Source organism: Spodoptera frugiperda, chromosome 30 (genome assembly GCF_023101765.2).
Source record: "Spodoptera frugiperda isolate SF20-4 chromosome 30, AGI-APGP_CSIRO_Sfru_2.0, whole genome shotgun sequence".
NCBI lineage: Eukaryota > Metazoa > Arthropoda > Insecta > Lepidoptera > Noctuidae > Spodoptera > Spodoptera frugiperda.
In genome coordinates this window covers 7,301,096-7,321,320 of record NC_064241.1, presented here as the reverse complement: position 1 = coordinate 7,321,320, position 20,225 = coordinate 7,301,096, and the positions used below count along the sequence as shown (strand labels likewise).

Sequence of the window (20,225 nt, the reverse complement as noted above, 5' to 3'; positions counted from 1 at the left end):
CTTACTCAATATGCCCAAGTGGGAGCGAGACCAAATATCCGCATCACGACTTGGGGCCTTTTTATTTTTTGCCGTACGCCGCTTTACTTACTCAGTGAGTCGGATTCCGTCGGGGCGGGTCGTCACTACATTCTATTATAACACTACATAGAAATTGTGTATTATACATTAAGTGTAGAGTAGGGCGGCCCGATTATTAACCCGACCGACGTACTTAATTAAACCAGTCACAATGCTTCACCTTAAGAACATCGCCAAATCGGTGGTTCCACCTCTAAAGAATACCATCCAGAACGAGGCAGTCAAACTTACGCCTGCTGCTGTAAACGTATGCTGCCGCACATACGCTAGCCATGAAATCCCAGACAGGCTTAAGGATATCCCGACCCACGCAAACCCAAGGTTCTTCGACATGGTGGAATACTTCTTCCACAGAGCCTGCCAAGTGATCGAAGACAAACTGGTAGAGGACATGAAGTCAAGAGTTCCCATTGAAGAGAAGAAAAAGAAGGTAGCCGGTATTCTGAAGCTGATGCAGCCATGTGACCACATCATCGAGATTCAATTTCCCCTGAGGCGCGACTCTGGCGATTACGAAATGATCCTGGGTTACAGAGCGCAGCATTCCTCACACAGGACCCCAACCAAAGGAGGTAGGTGCCATATTTATTCGATTTTCGTTTAACTTTGCTTACATCACCCGTGTATACTTATTGTTAATAGGAAGTTTTATTTATAGCCCCGGAGACACGTGATGTTACTGTACGTAATGTTATATTAGCAAAAATATGAGGCCGTACAGTTTTTGCTCCTGCTTAAAATATACACATCTTAACAAATCCATAAGCTCCTAATAGAAATCAATTTAGTTGTAGCCATTTTACTAAATATGTTCTAGTATAAAATTAGTATTAAAAATGACATAGAAACCAGCTTGCTGTGTCACATGTTAGTTTAACCTAGCCGAAATATGCCATTCACCTTGATTGAGCGATTTGATTTAGTCCAACGAGCCGCATTTAACCTAAAAATAAGTTCTTTCCTATTATTACTTTGAGCTAACGATGAATGAGCACTGTTCTATAGGACCCGCCTGTATTATGTTCCTGATAATAATCCTAACAAAATTATGTATCAGGCCACTTACAAATCACGCCACGGATTATCTAAGCAGCTGTGGTACGTGATAAAAAAAATGTTAGCCTTTGTTACCGGTTTTGCGATCAATTTTGACGTCTTCTGAGAATCGGAACAGTCTGTTGTTAAACTCGATTCTAAAGTTGCATTAACAACAATCAATTCCGAACATACCTACGTGTGTAGTGGTGGTAATTGAATATGCATCATATGGAGAATATTCGAGTTATATAACTACCAATTGTGACCAACGATATAGCGAAAGCAATACAAATAGGAGTCGATTAAATAAAACTTAGTGAAATGATTATACCTATACGAAGAATAGTTATATTTTTTTTTATGGAACAGGAAAATCGAACGTTAATATTTTAAAGCTTGTTAATATAGGCAACACTCCAAAGTGCTCTTTAGGTCGTTTAGGGAAGGTCTCATAAGTACGGACTCAAATTATAGACAGTCCTTTCTTTCAAGTGCTACGTTTGAAGTGTCAAAATTTTCCGAGAGCTCTCTCGTGAAAACCATGTGTTATGGCATTATATAACTATGTACAAAATAAAAAACTAAATTGATTCACTACAGTCGCCAATAGTTTGGCGAAATTCACCTAACGAGCATCACTACCTAGTAATTATTAATCTTAATAGGTCACACTACTATAAAAGCAAGTTTATGTCCTATAGGCTATATGGAGACTAGACTATTACTATGCACAGGACACATTAAGGTCTTAACTTTGCGGTACTTCTAACAAGTCTAAGAACTAAGTGCATTCCAATAAGCAAACATCGTAAAATATTATGCAGTATTCAATGTGAAGGTTGCTTGCTCTTTTGAATGTCTGCCTTCATACTTAAGTATCACGAACACAGCTGTTCAATGGAAGCCACGTAAATTGTCCATAACCTGTTTTCAAGGGCCCTCTTTTGTTGACAACAGGAACTGAACAGTTAGTCGGTTACCAGATGTTCTTCGTTACAAAGAAACGCACATTGTCACCAATAATCGTTTACGTTTACTCCACATTCCACATGTGTTGTTGTGTAGTAGAAACACAGCTACGTTCATCCTTCCTGTATATCTTTTTTCACACGCCTCCAACCAATGGCATATTTTTTGTTTTGGTTTAAGTATTTTGCTGCGAACATTAAGAACCACGCCACAGTAGTATTCTGTCACCATAAGAAGCCAATATTTATAAAAAATTGCTACCTATTCCATAGATTTTGAACTGAACGGAGTTCTTGCAGAAATCCGGAAATCTAATTAACAGATGTCTTTATGTAATTAACGTGTAACACTAACAGGAAACATAAAGGAGATTACAATTACAACTATTGTTTCTCATGAGAAAACATGAATTGCTAGCATTATAAAAATAGTTCTAGAATAACTCGCGATCTGGAACCACCCGACTCCCAGTCGTGATATTCGTCGTTTTCGGACGATACCTTTAGAACATCCCTTTGGTGACCAGTTAAGTACGAACGTATGTACGTACCTTTGAACTCTTCCTTACAACTACAAGATACGATCCTAGTAACGTATTTATTCGGCTGAAATTTATTGACTGAATAGACTGTAATGAAAAGGTTCAACTTTCCTCAATCATGTCAATTTTGCAATCGAAAAAAGTCTAGGTTCTTCTGAACGGCTATAGAATAAATATATTTCCTACTCGCGTACTCCTTTGCTGATTGCTTTTATATCCTTGTACTTTTTTCTCATTGTTATGCTGTGATGTTCCTCGCAGTTTTTCTGCACTAATTTCCGTCACCGCTCCGTCATTCCGTTCTGCACCCTTTGAGGTCATTGAACTCTTTCTCGAAGTACTTTTAATTAATGATTCCTCAATTGTCAGTAGATATGTACCTAATACAGGATTCGTATTTTAAAAACAGCCAGATACTGTTGCCATTGATGAACTATAAGTACTTCGTACAAAACTGCTGCTCAGTATAATGCGATTCTGATGTGTACCATCTGTCCAGTAAGCGGTCGTTTTTATTTTCATTCGTGTTTTATACAAAATGTTCCCTTGCCCATTCTAAAAAAAAAATAAGTAGATTTAAAAAATATTAATAATGAACCACAACTAAACCTTATCACCTACAAATAATACAGAATTGTATTTTTTACATTTTATTCCCATTATACATATGTCTGCCTAACGAGCTCAAAAACTCTGCACTGAAAAGGCTAATTGAAGCAATTATTTTAATTAACGCGTCGTAATCTTCAGACATAAATTAATTAATTGACAGAACTCTTTATTTATTAACAAAATAATAGTGTTAATTTTATTGATGTTGACATCAATACAGTAATTGAATTACATTTACAAAGAAAAAATATTTATCTTAACATCGAATGTCGTAACAAATTTTATCTTAAATAAAATGAGGAATAATCATTACATTTGTTAAACGTGCCTAGAATAATGAACGACAATTTTATGAGGCAAACAGCATTGAAAATAACTAGATTCTTGTGTGACCTGTATTCTTTCTTTCTCTTTAGTCTAGCCACATTTCAGCTGAAGCCATTTGATTTACATATTTATTCGCAACATACCTAATTAAAACAACAACGCAACGTCACGTATTTTATTCCCGAAGGGATAGCAGAGGTGTACTTGCACTTAATGCCACTGTACGATGTACACTTAGGTACTTTTTAACATTTGTTTTAATTGTAAGTCTCACGTAATAGGGGTGAGCCTATTGCCATTTACTGGCCACGATTCCGGTTCCGTGCTACTACTGAGAAATTTTCGAAAAACCGAAAAATGCCTAGCAAGAAAATATAATTAAAAAATAAATAAAATGTCGATTTGGGTACATAAGCAAGCAATATATCACCAAATTATGAAGATATAACTGCAATGATGCGTAGACATATGTTAAACCACTGCGTTATAGCTATCGTAGCCACATGTTGTTAAACATATTGTCCTATAAAAGGACCTATAGTAAAGTAACTGAGTATCCATAGTAAATACAGGACGTTAAAAAGACAAAGAAGTTTGCAAATCAATTTAACGATGTGCCTTTTATGTTCGCATACAAAAACATAATTCATTTTTATGAACACTAAATAAATGTAGACAATAGACACGCAATTTGAGGAGATTATTAAAAATGAAACTTTATGGAAATATTACTATTATATAGAAACATAAGTCCGGATAAGATAAGTAAAGAATTATTTAGAATATAACTTTTAACCCTTACTACCACACTCAGAGTCAGTCAATTGGTTACTTAATCCAGCCCTTAGCTATTGTTTTCGACACAAAACCGTTACTTAGAGTAGTTTAAGCAATCATTAAATGTCTGCTGTGTAAAAAGTAAAGTAGTGTAAAAAGTAAAGTAGATTAATCACTAAGTGCGGTTGTTAGTGCTTTTGGGGGTGTGGTTCTCATTCTTAAATTCCACACACCTCCAATCGTCGGGTGGCAACACAATCTTTTCGCTCGCAATTTGGAACGTGATGTGCCACCGTCACGTGTTACATGACTCTTGTCACAGGCTTAAGTGTAGGTAGTGTGATTAGACACTCGACAAAACAAGATAAAAATTTTTGAGGTTCGTATCAGGTTGGCAACGGGAGGCGTGGTCGTGACGCAGATTTTCACGTCATTGTGTGTTGCGTAATGTCTAATATTAAACCAGACTAGTTTCCATTGTACAATCGACACCTGCTTGTGCAGGGGCGTACCTGTATTATATTATTAACTCACTAATGATAATTCGTTAAGTCCACTTCGAAATGACAATAATTTTATTGAGTTGTCACGTTTTCAGCACTTATTTATTTGGACCAAGTATACCCGACGATGTTTTCTACTCGCCTACGTAATCCTTGTTTACCAAAGGAATTGAGACGTTAGGTACCTAGTACCTACCTACTTAGTATTGGTAGGTAGAGACGGATAAACTATTATAATTTTGTTTTGTCATCATGAATGACAAATACATACATACATACCTAGATAGTTTAGTTTTTATTTGACTCTAGCAAAAAGTAGACGAACAAAAAATAAAGAATTAGGTAGTACCCAAAAACAGACATTTTAAATCTTTTTCAATCGGGATCGATTTTCAATGGTCACACAAGACTAGATTCAATAGCTAGGTAATTCATTATACGTTAGTACTTTCGATTGATGCTATATTTAGAGCTAGTCAATGACTTGTATTTAGCACACGCCTAAATCGTTTTAATGCACTAATATTGCCAACAAAGAACTGTGTCATTACACTCTTAAAAGATTTCCGAAAATAATTTACCTTGTATTAGTAGGCACTAGTTTTACGGTAGGTATAGGGAAACAATTACCTAGGTGTATTACCTGATGGTAAGCAATTAGCGTTACCCATGGACCAAAAGAGTTTTGTAACTGAAACGTTTTTTTTTTTGTAAATAGGCCTACAAAGGAGCACTTTTACACGTCAAAAATTATTATAAAAAAAATCTACATGAGTTCGGCGTTGCCTAACCTAAGTCTACTTGTGTCAGTTGATAGCCTTTTAAAACTCCTATCGTAGGTACGATATAGATAGGTATCTATATTAAAATAAATGTAACAGTGATAAATGAATTCAGTTAAAAACCCCAAGATAATTTTTATCGATAAACAATACTATTAAAAGTTACATGTTTATCTAATTTCGTACTTATTATTAACGTAGATATTTAGCGTATAAAATACCTAAATATACTTACTACGAGTAAAGACATATAATACCTAGGTACTAGCGTATCTTAGTAATTACATACTGATATTTATAAGTTGATTGTTACGTACCGAGATTAGCGAGACTTGTTTGATAAACAAGGAATAATTTATGAGCACGTAATTAATTATTTTCATACATAATGTACGCCTCCACGTCACTGCGTATAGAATACGAAAAAATAGCTGAAATGTGTGTCTCATGGAGCCATTTTATTTCAGTCACTTATCGTTCGAAGCTATTTATAACAAAGGAGAAACATTCGTGCAAAACAGCTCGGGACTGTTTCTCTGTTTCAGTCGCTTTCAGTGGGTAAATCAATCATATGTTTTCATAGGTTATTTCCACGATTTTTTTGGAAACATTTGTAATTAACTTTGCTCTATTGTGTTGTAGAACAAGTGTTTTCGTCTAATAAAATGAGATTTAGACTAAAAACTGTTTTCACTCACGATAGTTATTATAAAAATACTGTCAATTATTTCTTTCACTTGTGCTGACATTAATGCCCACTGTAAAATATTACTTATTATTTATAAAAACTGATGTTCATTAACTACTGAATCGAAATCAAGCAACATCTTAGCGTTTTCTCATTCTCAGCATTGTTTTAATGCTATCAATTATTTCTTTGACTTGTGCCGAGAATTTAATGCCTACTGGAAAATAGTATTTTAGTAGTAATAAATTTCTTACTTTTTTAATAAGAATAGTACTTTACTAAACGTTGGTGGTAAAGCTACTGCTTTACCATCCACGTTTACCTGCCGTTTAGGTAGTTAGACTAATATAGAAATGACACATCGTTAAAATTCAATACCTGCAATCAATAATAGCCACAAATAGCTGCGTTTACTTGCAACTGAGACGAAATTAATGAACGCCAATTGTCTAAATAATTCGCTCATTAATCAGGTGTTCAGAAAATAGGTACATATTTCATCATTCCAGTTTTCAATGTCGAGATTCCGCTTATCTCTCCCAGATAACCCCTTTCGGTGTAAAAAATAAACATTCATCAAAATGTGTTTGATTCCAAGATTATCACACTTGAGATGACATGATGCATAAAGTGGCGTGGTCCAAGAGGTGTGACAATAAAATTATGATCTTGTGATTGTGACAAATCTGTATAAATAAAAGTGAATCATAAGACATGTTGCTAAGCTCGAAAATTGCTGGTCGATTTCGTTTCTGAATGGTTTCTATAAGAAATAATTAAATATTAACTGAATGAAGGTGCTTTTCCACCTGAGATGCGATGTGGATGCGTTTGGCTTCCACCAATAATATTCATTGGTACACATAGCTTAGCACTGGTGATGGTGGAAACGGGTTTAATTAGATACTAGATTTGTTTTGGCACATCTTTCTCCCAGAGCTACATTGCTTAGTATCAGTGGAAACAGTCACATTGTTTAGTTTCACAGCTTAGCTATAACATCCACACAGTCGTTTAATTTTGCTATCAATGTCGATTGCGTTTAAAAAAACTGCTAATTGTAAACATGTACCTAAGCAATTATTTTATGCAGTTTCATCACACAATCACATGAAAACAACGTTAGTAATTAGTATTTATTTCTAGATATAGTGAACAATATCAGACCACGATATTAAAACATACACTTTAACATTTAAGTAAATTGAATACCTATTACGAAACCTGATTGCTATTAAAAGATTACCTTACCAATCGATATTTTTAATAATATAAGAGTTGATATTTTTTTATAAATTAATAATCATTAATACACAACATTTAGCTACAGCAATTCTGACATATAAAAAGATAGCTCGTTTTAAATGCAACTTCCTCGCGTTAATTGATAAAATTGTGACTGTCTTTTTAATGAACGATTAACAGCAATTTAGTCGATGTTGTTACTAAACATGACATGTTTATGGTAATAATACATGATACTAAGCTAGTTTTATAAGTATGGAATAAACTTATATTACATAATATTGGATTTGGATAGCTTATGTTTTTAATGACACAACTTGGTAGACCCTTCCCAGAAAATTTTCCAATTGAATATCATGTTGTGTTTGATGTACAGTGCGTAAATAAGTACCTGTCTGACCATTCTAAATCCAGGTAGTCTACTATCCAGTTGGATAGTAGAGTAGACCGTTTAGCTAATGAGCTAGCATGACGCTAAATGGCCGATACACGGTGTCTGAAGCCTGAAAGAAATTACGAAAATGCTTTATTAGTCTAATTGACTATACTTACGTTTTGACTTTGACTCTAATTAATTTCTATTTCTCTTCCCCAGGTATCCGATTCTCAACCGATGTCTCCAGGGATGAGGTCAAGGCCCTTTCTGCTCTGATGACATTCAAGTGTGCGTGCGTCGATGTACCATTCGGTGGTGCTAAGGCCGGTATCAAGATCAACCCTAAGGAGTACTCCGAGCATGAGCTGGAGAAGATCACACGTCGTTTCACCCTCGAGCTCGCCAAGAAGGGCTTCATTGGTGAGTCTGAGTACAAATAATCTTGACGCCATTTTTCTTTATGTAGCCAACTAGCTACTTCCGCGCGGTTTCACCCGCTCTGCATGGCTGCAATTGGTCATAGCGTGATGTTTTATAGCCTATAGCCTTCGTTGATAAAAGCACTACTCAACACAAAAAGAATTATTCAAATCAGACCAGTAGTTCCGGAGATTAGCGCGTTCAAACAAACAAACAAACAAACTCTTCAGCAATATTAGTATAGATTAGTATAGATCAGTAAAACGGTAGGAAGTTTTGAATAGGAAAAGGCAATACGTAATAGTTTGTTAATACTTGTTTTCGAAATAGAAATGAATGGGCGTTAATATTAATTTAATTTTAATAACTTTATACAAACACAGAGAAGTTAATTGATATGATAATGTGTGAGTGACGCTGACATGTGTCATGATAACGCCATTACTAGGTCGGCAACGTAGGTACCTTATTTACCTGCTCGATACAATCAAATATACGTAGGTAGCTATAGCTAGGTACACCAGAGGCGAATGTAAATTAGTTGAGAATTATATTAGGCGCTTATGTAATACCCTAATGTCAGGCAGGGGTCAAAATATAAACATGTTTTTCTCATCCATGTTTATTTTGTAGTTAGCCATGTTTATTGTACATAGTTATATTATTATATATACTTGGATGTGTATGTAACAAAGTAATATTATGTAAATTGCAAGTTCTCGTCGTGACCTTGTTTGGAACAGTTCATCGACTGTCAAGTGACCACTTAGCTAGGTCGATAACCGGCGCAAGGAAATTACGCTCGCGTGATCGCGCACCAACCTACACTGTGACGGGGACCACAGTTTGTTTATGTTATTATGTAAATTACATTATTCATTAACATTTCGGAAGTCACATGATAACACCTAAAGGTTTACCATCTACAAAAGCACAGAAGAATGGCGTATCTCCACATATCTACTTAACTTTAACAGCTCTGGCCCATTAGCCCTACTTTATACATAAGTATACCATATTGCCAATATCATTTATCAGATTTATCGTTTTAAGAGTCACACAATAAGACCGATAACTCAATAATCCTTTCCTTTGCAGTTCCATAGCAACCGATAAAAGAATGTGATAAAAGTTGTTTGTAATAAAAATCCAATGTAATTACAGATAATCGATTTGAAAATATAAAGTCATGAACAAACGTAGAAATGTTGGTATATGGTCGTAAATATGTAGGTATCTATGTATTTACCTAGTAACTTAGTTAATTAAGATTTCTATGCATGACTAGCTATCAATATGGTACTTTGATTAGGTATCTAGGTACTAAACTAGGTCTAGGATCTAATGGCTTTTGAATACTTACCGCCGCACTCAGAGTCATTTAATGGTTACTTAACCCTGTCCTTACCGGTTGTTTTCGATACATAATCGTTACTAAGGAATAGTTTAAGTATTCATTAAATGTCTCTGAGTGTGGCAGTTAGTATTTATATGCGTTTACTTAATACCTGCGTACTTTGGGTGTTGTAAACGCGTTTATTTTTGTGTCATGCTTAGTTACTGCTATAGGAATCTAGGTTACCATCGCTACAGGAAAATATTTTACTTAATTATTGTCGCTTGTGTGTAAGGCACGTTTTAATTGGAGACACTTTCACACAAATAATTTTTAAATAGACCTAATTATCTGCTTTTAGAAACTACAGGGAAAACATCTTTGTTATAGTTATCTGTCTACTATAATGAAGCGCTAAATGTGTGACTAAACACGGATCTCGAGAACAGCTGAACCGATATCGCTAAATCTTTTTTATTGGGTTTGTTAATGTTAGGAGAAGGTTCTTATGTAAGAAAATGAGTTCTCATAAAACATACACATATTATATTAATTTACTGCTGTTCTGGTCAAGTGGCCAAATGCATACATAGAATTGTTCGTACTATTTTATTAGCCCTCACTCCAAATTTAATGTCACTCGATGCTTGCCCTTGCCATTTCTGTTTTATTACTCAAGTTAAACCATCTCTCCTTCTATTCTCGTTCTGTTAGTTTTATGCGACACAATACTATAAAGTACAATTATTCCAGGGCCCGGTGTGGACGTGCCCGCCCCTGACATGGGTACCGGAGAGCGCGAGATGTCGTGGATCGCCGACACGTACGCCAAGACCATCGGATTCCAGGACATCAACGCACACGCTTGTGTCACTGGAAAGCCTATCAACCAGGTGAGATTTTTAAACAAGATTTTGCAGGGTCGAACTGATTGACAACCTAAGCGGTTACCAGGGCCCCGGCTCAAAGCAAGAAAAGGAACGGGGTGGTTTTTAGTCAGTAAGAGGCAGGAGACGCCATTGGATGATTTTCCACGCTCAAAAAAAAAAAAAAGGGTCGTCAGCTAAGGGCCCCCGCTTTATGGATCAGTACGTCCCTGTATGCTGTATTACCTATTACTAAATGTTGATGACTTTGATACTTTTCCTTAAATTACAATAATTAATAAGTGACTGTAGTGACTTACGGTTTCCCTTTATAAATGTAGAATGCTATACAATTTTAGATGCAAATCTACATAATATGTCTTTTGTAACAGGGAGGTATCCACGGCAGAGTGTCCGCCACCGGTCGCGGTGTGTTCCACGGTCTGGAGAACTTCATCAACGAGGCCAATTACATGAGCATGATCGGTGAGTCATTTCATTATAAACTCTATTTTTATAAGTATACAGTCCATTATAAGTATCCAACTTGCTTTAAAACCGAAAATTCGTCAGTGTCTTTACATTTTGTCAATCTATGTAGCACAATCATCATTATCAAGCGGAAGACGTCTACTGCTGGACAAAGTCCTAAATTTTGCGCAACGCTTGGCAGGTGGCTTGAGAATCGCACAAATTTTATGTGAACATTCTACATGTTCTCTAATTTTGTTTGGTTACAATTAGAGTAAAATAACAGAAATTCAATTAACCTCTCTTATTACATACATATAATATACTGAAGACATTTGTCTTCAGTATATTTTTTCATTATGATGCCGTAGGCAACTGAGCATATCTAGAAAATAATTTAATTCTGTCACTTTTGCTGATAACAGTTCCGCAGAATCTTTTGCGAGTGCGTTGAAACCTCGGCCCACACAAACTTAGATAATAATATTTTTTATTCAAACAATGACACTCCTCTGATGAGATAAATTGTTAACGAGACCGAATTACTAACTTCCCGACAGATACGGAGTCAGAAAGAACAAATGAGGTAGTTTAATTTTCATCTCTAATGCAAGGGCATTAAGATCTGTGATCCCTTTGCATGGTCCTAATATTTTTTATCGCAGAGTACATAATTATGAGCAATGTGAGTTTCATGGTCATGTTCATTATTAATAAACTTTTATTGTGATGGCTACGTAATGATATGCCACAGATATAGTCATTGGTGTAGCCGCCATTAGCAATTTGAATGAATACTAAGGTAATGTACGTGTCACGTACAAATAACAAATAAACCATAGGTAATTCCATATTGCCATACAAGATCAATTGACCTGTACCTAAATAAAAATGTTCTCAACTAATTACATGTCATTGATTTGCCTTTTAAAACCAGTAAGTGAGTATACATCTATTAAATTCAAACGCAGAGCTCATTATGTTGATTTTTGTGGATAAAAATGCACAACTACGTGGTTAAAACCAAAAATTTGGGGCCATAGAAAATCCTATTGAGAGGTCCTCGATCTTATAAGTTTGACTTGAAAATTACAGTCGAATTGAGTTTCCCATTACGGGGCCCCCTTTAGCGCGGGGCCCGAAACAATTGCAATTGTTGCTACGTGGTTTATCCGGTCCTGGCAAAAACAACAATGACTAAGAATTGGAGACTAAAATATTTACTACCTACAGCTAAGTATAGCTGCTACTGTTCCGAAAATTATTAGGTATATTTTCCTTCATGCTGTAAATTATTCAGAGGAAGGAAAATCCATTACATTTTCAAATTCTCATCTATCATTTGTCGACATTGTTAGTTGTTTGCAGTCAATTGTTTATGATAAATTCGAATCATGTTCGATATTCTTATCGCGTCACTTTTATTTTTAAATTGATTGATTCGCACTTCAATCATCTATCTTATCTACACGTATTCTGAATTTGAATATCAAAATACAAATATGTAATGCCGTATCCAAAAAACAATTGAAATAATACGAATCATCAATGTAATTCCAATTTCAATAAAATTAACTATCTTTATTTGTCAGTGGCCAGTGGAGCTACTTATTTCTCTCGTTCCAAATTCAAAGTGCAGATTGTACCGTAGCTAATTTGTTTAATTTTGCTTACCAGGCACTACTCCCGGATGGGGTGGCAAGACCTTCATCGTCCAAGGTTTCGGTAACGTGGGTCTCCACACTTGCCGTTACCTCGTCCGCGCTGGTGCCACCTGCATCGGTATCATCGAGCACGATGGCTCCATCTACAACCCTGATGGCATTGACCCCAAGGTAAGTTTTGTTGTAACTTTATACAGAATATTTCCAACTACATATTAAGTACTTTGGTTATCGCCATCAGCAAGCCGTGACAGTCCACTGCTAGACTAATGGCGTCCTCTACGTCAATAGTCAATCTCGACATCAGTTGAGAAAATAATGTTGAACACAACTTTTAGAAGTTACTCTCTTCAGTATAATACCTAACATTTTTTTTTTCTTGCGTATTCGGAAATTCCAAAGTGCTAATTCTAATAATAATACTCAATGATTATGATGATGACTACGACCAATTTGTGAGCAGCGAACTGACAAATTATGCACCTAGTAATAGATACCTACCAGTATTTTACGCAGTGTTTTTTTTTTATAATCGCTGAAATAAAACCTAATGGCTTACCTACCATAGAACACAAGAAACGTATGTAGTATGTAAGTGTAGAGATTAGCTAGAACATAAAATACTAAAAAAAGAAAATAGGGATTATAAAATACTCTCTATCTAAATATGCATCCATTGCTGGATATATGTAGATCCATATAGATGAGGCAGTTGACTCCACCTGGAGTACTATAAATAGTATTAAATAAATGTTGCTGTAAAGGCCGAACGTTTTAGAACTTTGTGCTTCGAGTACGACCGGGCAGCCTTTTTATAGCATCAATTCCCGAGTGTTTGTTTTTTCCCGCTAAATAACGTTCGGCCTTTACCAGCAACATTTATTTAATACTATTTATAGTACTCCAGGTGTCTAGAGGATAGAAGTAATCACTGACATCTCGACTGTCAGATCATGCTCTACGTACAATTTCATCTGCCTACCTGCTAATTTCATCCAAGTCTGTTTAGTTGTTTTGCATATTATGCGTGTATCATCAAATTCGACATTTAAGTTTTCAAAAACAATTAATTATCCGTGCACAATTATCTAAAATGCCTAGACTTTTATATTGATTGTTTGGACACCCAACATCAGCCTCGCAATTGAGCGTGAAACAGACTTTAGTCACGTGGAACGTCCGTTACGTATTTGTAATTATATTTTCATACAATAAAACGATTAACATGAGTAATTGCTTTACTATTATTGCATAATTACGCCCACCTACGTCGTTGTTTTTATTGCAATCTCTTTATTGCTGCTGCGTTAAGTTGGTATATATCTATGTATATTTTTTGGAAAAATTGAGAATGTTACCTCTTAGGGTCATCTTAAATATAACCACGTCTTTTAACTGGCATGTTTTAAAACTGTCGTAGCAACCCTATTTGTAGCACCGAATCATATAAAAAAAATTGGGAAGGTAAAAGAAAACAAAGGTGTAGAAAATTTTATAGGCCTTGATTAAAGGGTAAAGAAAAGTTTGAATACTTTTATAGATATATTACTCAGAATAGCGGCTCATAACAATATCTAGTTAGGGTATAGGTATTTCACGAATAAAATCACGAAGCACCACAAAACTTGTAGCTTGTAGTCATTATCAGCAAGGTCACAGGTGCTCCGGTATCTGCCTTGCCGACCAACGAAATGTATTTCCATAAACACATTATCAAAGAAACGTAATGTGGCGAGACATCGGATGTTTTCCACCACGGACGAAAGATATGCTCCACATATTTGTAAATGTATCTGATAAGTATGAATCTCCATGGCTTGTGAGTTGTGATAGAAGATGCCGATAACATCTCATCGCATTCCGAATCAAATATTTGGACTAAAATTTTACAGAAAAATCACTCCTATTGAGCCTGTTGGCAGTTCACCTATTCTTGTGGAATTATCACGTATAAGCTTTGTAATGGATATTCAAATATTTCCCTATTTATAAAAACCGAAGCACGTAGCTGACACATGCCAGTGTTTTACCACAATGCCAAAAATTCCCTTCTACCTGTTTGTTCCGTCATTCCGTGCCATTTGGTACTGACCTTCGGAACCTACGCAACAAGGTCACTTAGTTACATCGCTTTCTGGAACAAAATATTATTATGTAAATTCTACTGATGCTATTCGTTTTCACATCTATCGCATTGTTCTGATTTTGCATTTCTGAGCTTCTTCCTGCCCTAATCACTAGTTGCTTAGGTTTAGTGGCATTGCTACCCATTTATGTCTTCTTTCATTCTCCGGTCTCCCCTAAAAACGTCTTCGAATTCTCTTTTATTCCACCTTCGTCCCATCTTTGGTCAACCTCTTCCATTTCATCTAGACCCACATTTATTAAATTCGTTTAAATGAGGTGAAATCTGATAAACAATTCCTAAGCGAAAAAAACACACAGCTATAAGTAGAACAAACTCCCTTATCACATAAAATAAACACGCACATGAAATTGGGTAAAAGTTACTATGAAACTAAATACTGAGATAACTTATCTAGCAGGTACCTGCGGTTGAATCGCCCGACCGATTGATTATCAAGTTGGCTGTAATAGATATTAGATAATGTAATCGGCTCGTAAAACGTGGACACTTCTAATGGTAATAGGGATTAGTTTTATAAGCTCTTTTCAAGTGTGTTGTTTACACTTTCATATCTATTTGGTTTACTGTGCAATATTTTCCTTAAATTCGTGGAAGCTTCTGTATCTTGTATATAGAAGCTATGGAAACCGGCTCATATGCAACACCGAATGCAAACTTTTTTCCAGTTTCAGTACGCATTTATGACATACAGTCAATATTATTGATCATTGTTTCCGAAAAAGTATAAGGTAGACATTTTGGTATTACATCCATATAGCAGGCTTTTTCATCCGTTTTATCGAAAATGTGCACGTATTACATTTGTAGACTAGACTACGCAGAAAACTGTTGAAGGCAAATCCTCCTGCTAAAGTAGGTGACTACGTAGCAGTAAACGCCTATCTTTGGGCACGAAATACATTAAAAATAATTCAACAATATCTATTATTTCTAGGCCCTTGAGGACTACAGAATTGAGACCGGCACCATTGTCGGTTTCCCCGGAGCCAAGGCCTACGAAGGCGAGAACATGTTGTACGAGAAGTGCGACATCCTGGTGCCCGCCGCCATCGAACAGGTCATCCACAAGGAGAACGCTCACAAGATCAACGCTAAGGTAAGAAATTCATATGACATTTAAAGTAATCACATAAAGTTAATCCTAAGGCAAAAGTTTATCCGGAGCTGCGGACTACCTAGCGGGTTTATCGGGGCTCCGGCAAAGTGTAGCAGGAGTTGAACGGGGTGGTTTTTGTGTCAGTAAATTTGTTCTTTCGCCTTGCATAAGGCGAGTGTAGGTCATTGAATGATTTTACCCCCAAAAAAAAAGAAAGAAGTTTGGATGGAAATCTAGCCTAGCCATCATTATAGGTTTGTAAACTACGGGGAGCCTGGATCTGTTATTTATTTTTTAATGCAGTTATTCTTCTCCACATCTAAACATATTTGCACCTGCCAAGAACTGCAGTTGAAATTATGTAATGCACGATTTCTATTTAAGTAGGTATAGACGTATCAGAGTTTAATGGCCCTCTTTTAATAACTTTTTTGATTACCTGCCAAGAATTCTTTCGATGCAATTTTTCATTCTTTTTTCAAATCAGCCAGAAAGAAGTCAAACTGTTTCAGGATATTAAAAAGACAGTAGTAGGTATACTATTATTTTAAATGCTTGATTATTATTTAATTATCAGCTTAAAATATCGGTTTTACCTTGATATTTATCTTACTTTCAACAAATACCTAATGTACTAAGGACCTATTAACTTTGCCCAAGACCTTGATATCTTTTGTTATCTTTTTAATTACATAACGTGGGAATTTACTCAAATTAAGTACCTACTTTAGTATAACTCTCATTTGCCTACTGATAAGATTAAAGCTGTAAATGATATTAATGACTAGTGAATGAGATTACGTTTTTACTGTTGATGATGAAAGTTTATGAACGGATAGTGCAAATTGGTTATTCAGTGGAATTGAGAACCCCTTTCTAAACATATGTACCTATATAGCTTAACTCGCGAAAAATTAATGTTGGATTTCCCTACCTAATGTGAAAGGCGCCCATACCGTTATGTTATATTTTATCTACTAGAAATGGGAGGTTAGAGTTGGTTAGGCTATTTAGGTAAAGCATTTCAAAGGCCTGAACTTCTTGTTATAGGTAGTAACTACTTAGTATTATGTCGCTACTTCGCTAGGCACTCCTCTCAGCCCTAAATCAACACTTCGAAACGACCACTCTCCGATCCAATTCAATTATTCAAAAATTACCTGAGCACGAAGGATAGAGTGGCTTTAATGTACCTAATCTTTGGGGTCCGTAGCAAATTGGGCAAAATAATCCAAATGTAATGGAAATAGAATAATTTTTATTTACGTAGCTACTTTGCTACGTTGGGGGCCCCCGCAGCCCGGGGCCCCGTATAATTGATACGGCAGATACGGTGCTAGCTACGCCCCTGCTACTTTGTCAAAGTGTTCTCTAATACCTAGGTAATAATTTAGCGGCTACTTGAAAACGCTGACTAAAGAAAATTGATTGGTTAATTCTCCAAAGTGCTTATTTAGGCCTCATTACAAAAAAGTATCTAATAAATCCCCCTTTTCCTTGCAGATCATCGCTGAAGCCGCCAACGGTCCCACGACCCCAGCGGCCGACAAGATCCTGATTGACCGCAACATCCTCGTCATCCCCGACTTGTACATCAACGCTGGTGGTGTCACCGTCTCCTTCTTCGAGTGGCTCAAGAACCTGAACCATGTGTCCTACGGACGTCTTACCTTCAAATATGAGCGCGAGTCCAACTACCACCTCCTGGGTACGTTTTAATAATTTTCTCTTCTTCTTAGTTCATTATTTTTGACTGCACGGATGGTGTGGTAGCTGGGCAATTGGTTGCCGTGCAACGTATAGTGGGATCGATTCTCGCACGGAGCAACTTTTTGTGAGATCCACAAATTGTTGTTTCGGGTCTGTCATGTGTATGTGAACTTGTATGTTTGTAAACGCACCCAAGACACAGGAGAAAATCCTAGTGTGGGGTAACGTTTAAAAAAAACTTAAAAACTTGAGACAGAAGGTTCCTTAAGTAAGTAGTAACTACATAGATAAAATAACCAATTTTTATGGTTTTTGGATATCCATTAAATGCACACAGACTATGGCAAATGAAGTTATTGTTCCTAAAGAACCGATTGCAAAAACTGTTCTTAAGTAGGTGCCTACCTATCTAGTGATTACTTAAGGTTATTTGTACAAATCCTGTATCGGTGTAAACGAATGACCGCAAACGTTGCAGTAGCGTTATCTGTTTGTTTTAATACAATAGAAGGCCAGCTTCCTTTACTGTATTGTATTAAGGCTGGTATTTTAGAGCATAAATTATATTCAGTACCAGTACCTATTAAACATATACATATTTTGTCTTGTAATTGTTAAATTCACCCGCAGAGATTATGCGATATCAATACCAGAAAAAAAAATTGGCTCTTTTCTAGTAGTTTTTTTTTTTGTAGATAGAAATAAAAATGCTAGCTTATTTATTAATTAACTATGTATATTTTTACAGAATCCGTACAGGAGTCGTTGGAGAGGCGTTTCGGCCGCGTCGGAGGTCGCATTCCAGTTACTCCCTCCGAGTCCTTCCAGAAGAGGATCTCTGGTGCCTCCGAAAAAGACATCGTGCACTCTGGTCTCGACTACACCATGGAGAGATCGGCTAGGGTAAGTATCTTCTATTTACCCGACTGCGTTTAGCTTAAACTTTTAAGCGGCATAAAAGTATTTAAAGACACGATTAATTACAGAAGTAGCCTACTGACCTGTTACCTAATATGCAACGAGTAGAGGGTTCGATTCCCAGTTTCCACAAAGTTTATAATCACAACACAGGAGAAAATCCAACATAAATGTCGCAATGTTTAAAACAGAATATTATGTTCTCATTATTTTCTTTTTTTTAACAGGCCATCATGAAGACTGCCATGAAGTTCAACTTGGGCTTAGATCTGAGAACAGCGGCGTACGCCAACTCCATCGAGAAGATCTTCACCACGTACGCCGACGCCGGACTTGCATTCTAAACACTCACTAGATAAATTGAAGTATTGTCTGCATTTTATAGACTTCATTTTAGTCCCTATGCACATAAGTGTAATTTTTAAGACATTATTATCACAGTATTTTTGTTTGTTGGAATCATGGCTTTTTACTTTATTGTTAAGCGACTCGTTAAACTTTCAAAGTGAAAATTTTATTTTCCAATTGTATCGTCTTGAATTTTGAATAAATTGTTTTACTGTTATTCCTAACGTGGGTTGTTTTATTATACCTAGAGACACATTTAGGGACACCCTTTTATATTATAAACGTTTTAAACATTGATTGATAGAGTCTGGTCAACGAAAGCTGTCCAAAAAGAAGAGGTGCTAACGCTGACTACAGGCTGCTTAGTCTTGATATTTTTATTACTCCTCTGTGTGTACAACTTTTTGCGATCAATCCTTGTCTTAGATGTCGAGTTCGTCCCGCCTCCTCCTCTATCCTTTTGGGCCATATAAAAAAATAACAAAAATCGTTGCCCCACACTATTTGCTCCTGTGTTGTGGACTTGTTTACCAACACAGGTACAAATTCACATACCTGCACATGATACTCAGACCCGGAACAATAATTTGTGGATCACACAAAAACTGGCTCCGAGCGGGAATCGAGCATATATTATAACAGCTCCCACGATTTTCCAGAAACCACGCCAACCATGGAATGATTCTGGCTTTAGCCTCAATTGGACCGATTGATGATGACCGATGTAGAATGTCAAAAACAATTATTTTCGAGGAAAAGATAGCTTACGACCGTCATTATTCTCCTAGTTCCGAAAATCACACAATATCTCAAAATCTAGAGGTCCTAGTAAGGAAAATGTTCTCGCCCCATAAAGACCTAATGCCCTCTAAAGAATATTTTTACTTTTAACTTTAGTTTTTTTTATGATATAAGTTGGTAAACGAGTAGCGGACGGATCACCTAGCGTTAAGCAATCGCCATCGCCCATGGACATCCGCAAAACACCAAAAGAGTTACAGGTGCGTTGCCAGCCTTTTGGGGATTAGGAATTAAAGGGTTATTGGGGATTCGGTGAGGGGGTAATTACGCCTCCAGTTACCTCACTCGCACAACGAAACACAACGCAAGTGTCGTTACGTCGTAGAAGTAGGCCCATATATAAAACGTGCTGATAAAGACAGTCCTTAAATTACCGTACTGTTGAAAATTTTAAAGTTGACGGATGTACAGCTTGGCAAAAAAGAGTTTGATGCGGTACGGCATGCGGTGTGGCAGCTACTACTAAAAATCAATGTGCATTATTTCATCGCGATATACTTTGTATCA

At 36.3% G+C, this 20,225-nt stretch overlaps 1 protein-coding gene across 1 annotated transcript; it reads left to right on the top strand.

Moving 5' to 3' along the window:
* The first annotated feature begins 12 nt into the window (after positions 1 to 12).
* LOC118269697 (glutamate dehydrogenase, mitochondrial) lies at positions 13 to 19,141 on the top strand. Its single transcript, XM_035584947.2, has 9 exons — positions 13 to 653; positions 8,159 to 8,359; positions 10,449 to 10,588; positions 10,954 to 11,047; positions 12,710 to 12,867; positions 15,780 to 15,941; positions 17,445 to 17,649; positions 18,400 to 18,554; positions 18,797 to 19,141. Exons 1-9 carry the CDS (start codon positions 233 to 235, stop codon positions 18,911 to 18,913), a joined length of 1,653 nt encoding a protein of 550 aa, XP_035440840.1. The 5' UTR covers positions 13 to 232; the 3' UTR covers positions 18,914 to 19,141.
* Positions 19,142 to 20,225: the final 1,084 nt, after the last annotated feature.